This window comes from Aulonocara sp. 'chitande type north' Nkhata Bay, linkage group LG20 (genome assembly GCF_057382095.1).
Source record: "Aulonocara sp. 'chitande type north' Nkhata Bay isolate Kocher_YH1m ecotype deep benthic linkage group LG20, A_spYH_male_GT1.1, whole genome shotgun sequence".
NCBI classification, from domain to species: domain Eukaryota; kingdom Metazoa; phylum Chordata; class Actinopteri; order Cichliformes; family Cichlidae; genus Aulonocara; species Aulonocara sp. 'chitande type north' Nkhata Bay.
Genome location: NC_141363.1, coordinates 11,254,313 through 11,261,751, shown reverse-complemented (window position 1 = coordinate 11,261,751; position 7,439 = coordinate 11,254,313). Strand labels below are relative to the sequence as shown.

Here is a 7,439-nt window from a genome sequence, read left to right as displayed (position 1 = left end):
TGTTCTGCAACTGAAATAAATAAATAAATAAATGATTTGGTTAACAATATTGATAAATCCAGATTATGAAAAACAGCTTAGCCTAGGCTTCTGGGCACAGGTTTGAACCTTTAATTGCCAGCAAGGTGAATGGAGGATTACCATTTGAATTTGTATTGCATCAAAATACACAGCTTTTGTGGCCACGTGTTTTTTTTTTTTAAAGGCAAACGTTAGGAATTGCTGGGGAAATCAATCATGATATTAAAAAGTTTATTTTCTTGTATCAGAGCTTGTAGACCGTTCCTGAAGTCCTCCTGCCCATCCCGGACTTGAAAGTTGTATTTTGGCCTGCAACCACTTGAGGGCGCGTTTCTCTTATTAACGCTCACCGAGACCCCGCGTGGGGATAGCTCCTGTGACAGGCAGGGGGCCTGAATGAGCATTGTTATGGTAAATATTTGACATCAATGAAAGTCAAGACCTTTAATTAAGGTTTTAGGATTACTCTCATATTTCGCATGGTTTCTCACAAGTTGTATGTGTTTAGCTCACTAGTATCGTATTTGACTAAGAAGGAGAAACGCCAGCAAAATTAGGAATACCTGTATGACTTGTACCTGTTAACCGTCTTCTACAAAGGCAGCTTAAAGTTCAGTATTTGTTGTTTTAGGCGAGCTGCGTTTAGGTTATTTATATTTTGTTGCCTTTGGGGCCCCTTTAGTACCATGGGAAATGGGATACTCGGGGAGTTTACTTAATAGTATCAGACTGTAGCGTGTACACATTTAAAGCTACTGAGTCTGTAGCTCTCGGTGTCCAGAGCAGTACTGGGCTCTCTCTATGTGTCTGGCAGGCAGCGGGTCCCTCCCCCTCCTCCCCTCTCTCCGCTTTGCTGCCTCGCTCGCTCTCAGCTGCTGCTGCTGCTGTGACTGCGCTCACTCCGTTTGGCTCTCTGCTTGTTGTTTGGTACTTTTGGTGAACTTTTCTTCCAGTGTTTCGCAACAGTGCTCTGCGAGGTTTTCGGGAAAAACTTCCTAATGCAAAAATGGACTGAAGCAACGACCCGACAAAGTGCGGATACATAGGGGGAGAAAAAAAGGAGAGTATTTCTGTAGAGAGCGACCTTTCTGAGGGTTGAGTTACCGTCATGGAAGAGGACGACGGGCATCAGGAAAACTGTATCCCCGCAGCCAAGGACTCGGACCGACAGCAGCGGCTGAGGCTGTGTGTTTTAAATGAAATACTGAACACCGAGAGGGATTATGTTCGGACGTTGCTTTTCCTCCAGTCGGTAAGTTTGACATCCTCTCGCAAGTGTGTCTCCCGTACACTGGCAGAACATGATGCCAAACTCCAGTTACAAATCTGTATATTAGCGGAGGTTTTTTATTTGTTTCCGAATGCACGCTCATCTCGTGTGTTCTAGATGTTTTTCCAATCCCCGGACTACTCTTTTTAAATCGGCATACACAGAAAAAGATTAAGAAGCAGCCTTTGCAAGGAAAAAACAAAAGCAAAAAAGCAATCCACCCCAAAGATCTAATCTGATCTAACCTGTCAGATTAAACCACAATAAATTTGCATTCAGTTTGGCGTGATTCTGTGTCCACACGGGCTGCTTGAACCTTTACTTCAGCGCAGTCTGTGAACGCTTCTTCTGTAGGAACGGGCTTGGGACGCGCAGTTGCCGTTTGCTGCTGTTTGCGGGGCTTTTAATTGCGACGCAGACTGACAGCTTTGTAAAAGATCTGCGTGCATCTGAGGCTACTGTTATCAATGAAAACTTTTGAGATGTTAAACCGTGTTTCTTGGGACGTCTGCGGGGACTCATACATATTTAGTGTTTTGAGGAGGGTGGTGGTGTTATTCTCACCTTTCCATTGTGTGTTAAAGCTCAAGCTTGAAACAAACAAAGGAAAGGAGAGCCCAGTTCGCACATGCATTTTTTAAAATACAAATAAATAGGTATTCAGGAATATCACACCCTGTCACGCCTCCTTTTTTCAGACAGCGATAAGAAACCGTTTGCTTATTCGCTCTTTGTATATCAGCTACCTCATGAATGAACGTCCTGGTAATTTTGCATGCTCCATTCAGCCGCCGAGCACAGCGCGAGTATAGATGGCACCCACCTGCAGGGGGACTATTCAATTTGTTACTTCCCCTTGTCATTTTCCGTTGGCCTTTCCTCCCCTCATCCCCGCCTTGTCATCTCTGGTAATTGTACAGTGCAGGTGGCTCCTGCCTCCAGCTGAGACTCATAACCACAGCGTGGTTAACTCCACCTCGCTGCATTTAATGTGATGACTATAATGTGACCTTACTTATTTTTCTTTTATATACAATGGCTTATTTGTCTGCTTCAGGGAAATTCCCACTGTCGTTGCCCCTTGCACATAAAGGTCAGGACAACTACGTCTATCTTTCTTTTGCACCCTGCCGACTCGATGGCAGACTTTGATTCTCATCATTTTCACTTTGCCTTTAAAAACAGTTTATGGTGATATTGCGTTTCCTGGTGGGGTTTTTTTTTTCTCAACATTTCAACATATGACGCATTTTTGCTAAACAATGTCACGGTTCCCTCTTTCCTCTCTGCTGTCACGTGTTGAACTTCCTCAAAGTTCTTGAGGTGACCGGTGCAGAAGGCTCACCGCACCGCCGTGTCATGCCATTCGTGGTGCATGGCATTTTCAGAGTTATACCTACGTAATATAACTTCACTGTTCCGTATCCAGCTCAACAGTGGACTCAATTGAGGCTTATCTTCTGTTGCAAGGTGGCAAAGGGACATTCTTTGACCTCCCTCCACTCTCACCACGCACAATGGTAATGATGAAGTCTCAAAGGTTTATCAGGGACGTCTGAACATCAAAACTGTCAGTGCTTCGTGCTCTTCGCCATACCCCGACCTATCATCACGTGAACTGGGAGTCTTTTGATTTAAGCCACATGGTGTTTAGCCTGAGGCAAGTGATATGGTCTGGCTTGTGTGATGTAATGTTATTGCCAGGGTCTTTTCATAGAATAGTCTCTATGCCCATTTCATGAGCCAATGAGATTTTGTTTTAAAAGTAAATACTACCATTTGGCAACTACTCAATACAATCCAGCATCTTTAAAAAAAATTTTTTTTAAATGCCAATCATATCCAGCGATGTTCTGTGCTGCAGAAACTGACAGGTTGGTTATTTGTATCATCTTGTTAACAAGTGTTTCTTTGGATTGGAATGCATGTCTGTGAATGCCTTCGTTAACAGTCATCTTCACGTGTGCACTAAAGAGGCCTGATGGCAAAACACACTGCTCCCCATTAACCTACATGTGACACTGTCCACTGAATTTTCACCTGGGGGGGGTGGATGGGTGATGAGGTGCTTACACTGCTAAAGGCAAACATGAGGATCCAGAACAAAACGAGAAAAGAAGCCTTGCTCTCCACCACCTCCTCCATGGCCAATCCTTTGCGAATCCCCCCCTCCACCACCCAGTGTTTTCTGTCCAGGGTCCAGCTCGGCAGAAAACCCTCAGTGAGAACCATTGCTGGGAGCCAAGGCTATGTCACCATGCAGCTCACTGTGGTGTTGATAAGGAAAAGTCTGGCTGTGGGAGCTCAGAACATATGTTTCAGTAAAGGTGTGGGCAGATAGTTTGGGGATGCGTACGCCCCATAGTGTAAAAAAAAAAAAAAAAAAAAGGCTGAGATGGGCAGCCTATTTAAATAAAATGGTAATAAGTAGGGTTTTTGTTCAGCTTCTCAGCTTTTTCTCACCCTTCCTCATTGCTTAGATAACTCCCACATTTCCCAGAATGCAGCTCATTTCACAGTGCATTGAATACTAATGCATTTTGCTGTGTAATGAAAAGTGAATTTTGCCTGTGACTAGAACACAGCACAGTTTACGCTTGAACAGCTTTCAAGTCCAGGCATGCTATTGTCACACCACGTGTATTGAATGCAATTGCCACTTTATTTAGTTTTGATTGTGTGAAACTCGCACTAAGATGCGAATAATCTTAACCCCGTGAAGTCTATCTACCCCCCACCCCTTAACCATATTCCCCTAGAAATAGATTAGTTCCCCTCTGAATGTAGCGTTTGGATTACTTCTCATCATCAGTTATGACTTACTTAATTTTTCAGTGTACTGATTCTTTTTATGCATGTCAGCTTCTCTCTTATCTGTAACCGCTCGCGCTATGATATTGTTTTCTGGTCTTGTTGAGGGTTTGATAGTACAGTAGCTGTTGACCATCTTCATCATCTGCATTGCCTTATCATTGATTTATTTTCCACCTCCCTTTATGCACTTTAAAAACCCAGTGGAAAAAAATCCCTTAGCAGAGCAGCTTCTCAGCTGCAATGATTGCAATGACACACACACACAAAAAGAGATGGTTATCCGGCTTTGGCACCTCAGCCATTCTGCATGTCACTCATCCCTTGGCAATTACCAGCGCCAACAAGCTCATCCAATGTGCTGTAGGGAAGCGTGTGGGGATAGTGGTGAGGACAAGAGGTGAGAAGGGGGTTGGGGGTGTGTGAAAAGAGGGATTAGAGGATTAATTTTTCCTCCCTCACTGTTATCGCAGCAAATCTCTAAATCTATTAACTCTTTGAGCAGATCGGAAGCTGTCACATTTAACAAGCTGCTTCCTTTTTACGAAGATTGCTGTGCTCTTCAAGCTTTTGTCGCGATGCGTTCCCTTGTTTGTTTGTGTGAAACAATCACATCCTAGCTCGATAGATTTATGGGAATTTTCTTCAGGGTATGGTTTAATCTGCGCAGCTGGATTTTCCCAGCCGTGATGCACCAAAATACTAGGCTATCTGTGATAGGAATGTGGTCGGTGGCGTCATACCTGCTAGATGTGAGGAATTTTCCTTGAATGCCATGAATATGATTGGTTGTCATTTAGGACTGTTTTTCTTTTTTGACCAGGCTGACCCATGTCTCGGTGAATCCTGGAAATGAGTGGCCGATAGTTTTTTTTTTCTTGGCTTGTGACCTTCCTTCGTAATTCTGAAAAGTGAGTGATGGAAAAGAGTCGAGTGACCGCAGAGGTCCTGTCAGTGCTGCGGGATAATAGGAAACATCTGGAAGGACTGTGACCTTTACTTTGGGCCACACACAAGTGAGAGTACTCATCCGATGCTAACCTGCGCTGCCATGAAGAAGTGAAATTGTGTTTTGATGCTAGACACCTCTTTGGCTGTAGCTGAGCAAACAGGATGACACGGGTATACACATCTTAGTGCTCACAAAGGTAAACATGCAGATAGACAGCTCCAAGCTTCCCCCCTGCAAGCACAAGCCTGTGTCTACCTTTTTCCTACTTTCCTATATAATGTCCATTCATATTCCTATTCCCCACCTTTTTTTGTCCGGTCCATCTTTCTCTCTCTCGTTCGCTGTTCCTCCTTAGTTGTAAAGACCAGCATCGGATTTCTCTGGGCTTGGGCGTATAAATAGCTTAAGATTCTAGCTCTCGTCGTAGCCACAACGCTGGTGGTTTCAGTTCACTGCAGCCTTTAGCTGAAGTCACACACACTCCACATATATGAGTGAGGGCATTGGGGGGCAGCCTGTGGAGACTGAACAGCAGGTAGAACAGTTACTGTGGCAGACTGCTGGGACTTTTTGAGGGTTTTTAGTATTGTTGGGCTTTAAAAGTTAAAAGCCCTGCTGGACAAACTTGGGAGTGTAGACAGTCTTCTTAGAGTCTTCTCATACAGCATGTAACTTGTAGGTTAATCAAACCTGTAAATAGTCCTTGCCTCTGAATGCAGCTGAATAATCAGTACATGCTTTGCCTTTTGTGCTAACTGTACTTCAGTTCATTACATAAGCTGCAAATTTTCATATAAATAAGGTTTCAAGCTACTGCTGCTGTGCACCCATCAATCACAGTCTGGACAATTGGTACCTTGCAGCGCGGGTACTGTGCCAGACGAAATTATTGCAATGTCGGGGTGGTAAATGTCAGTTTCCAACTTAATCTCTGTGCTTTTTTTAGTCATGTGTTTTGATAAGCTATTTCTTTGAAGCATAAGACTGCAGCAGGAATTTAAAGTATTCAAGTTAACAAGTCTAAACCACTGTAACACCCAGAGGCATGATGCAAAAGCAAAGAAAAGCTTCCTTCTCTTTCCGAGAGATGCTTGCAGATTATCAGAAGAAATCCCTTTTTACTGTGTCCAAGAATTTTCTCTCTTAGTAGTAGCATTTTAAGAAGTGGAGCTATTCAGGAGTGTGTCCTTTCAAATCTGATTTCATCAGTTTGCATATCAATGTGTCTGATATCAGATCATGTAATGTCTGGTGAGAACTTGGACATTCACTGCTTTGTACCGGCTGGAAATGGTAAAACCGCGTATCTGGGGCACTGTGCTTTTTAACAGGCTGATATAAGATACAGCAGATGACATGGGCTGAATAGTAAAAGCAAGGCAATGTGACACCTCCAATGTTCTTCGAGATCACATCGTAGTCTGGACGAAGTTGGCGCATGTACTCTCTTAGGGGAGACACCGGGTGCAGCGATTGTGCAGCGTGGTGAAAAGGTAGCAGGATGGACGGATGTCTGCAGAATGACTTCGCACAAGCTCTCCCTTGAGGGTTTGGTTTACAGAGCGAGGCAGCAGGATTACAATGTTTGTTTGCTTTTTTAAATACTACCAGATGTGGGTCTTCTTTCAGGAGGGGGTTAAAGGTCATTTGCCTAATAGAAAAATGCTGGACTAGTACATCTTCACACAAAACTTATTAAGGGTACTGACTGTGGCAAAGATATTTGGTAAATCATGGACAAGCTTACCAAGCCAGTTAGTTTTAATTATACAGACTAATATAACAAACTGCCATTTTGCCTCACAGGGCTTTAGAGTCACAGTACACAAATCTCTGCCTTTTTCATTTTTTATTACTTTCTGATCAACTAGAAATGTTGTGATCTGGCAAACTGAATATTGCTCTGTCCACCTGGTGAATCCCCATCTAAGGGTTATTCCTGTTTAACTTTGAATTGTTTTTAACTCTCCATTAACAATAAGGTTCTTTTTGATTGGCCAAATAGAGTTTACACAGTTATTTCAACCTCACGCCATTTCACCTACCTGGGGAAAGTTTCCATAAGCTACTGAAAACAGCAGCATTATCTTCTTGGTTGTGCAGTCACTACTTAATTTTAAGTCTGTTTCATACTTGTTAGAGACAGATATGCATACAAGAGAGGCTTATAGGCAGCTCGTAATGCATATGGTGTCATTGTTATGTAGCTGCTATGTTGTACAACCAGGACTTATTTCATAATGATCATTTTAAACCAGAAGCTTAGACACTGCACTCCTGCTTTCATATAAAGCGGCAGACAGTACAGATTGAGCATGTCAGCTGTATGTGATGGTCTGGTGTTGGAGTGAACACCCAGAACATCACAAGATTTTCTTTTCCAGC

The 7,439-nt window shown here is 43.2% G+C and overlaps 1 protein-coding gene across 2 annotated transcripts in view; it reads left to right on the top strand.

Moving 5' to 3' along the window:
- The first annotated feature begins 863 nt into the window (after window positions 1-863).
- The window catches only part of prex1 (phosphatidylinositol-3,4,5-trisphosphate-dependent Rac exchange factor 1), a 78,675-nt gene continuing 72,099 nt past the window's right edge, over window positions 864-7,439 (top strand). For both annotated transcript variants that reach the window (XM_086277375.1, XM_086277374.1), the window contains exon 1: window positions 864-1,273. In XM_086277375.1, the coding sequence (XP_086133501.1) occupies window positions 1,130-1,273 (144 nt within the window). In that variant the 5' untranslated portion in view covers window positions 864-1,129. The remainder of the gene's footprint in view (window positions 1,274-7,439) is intronic.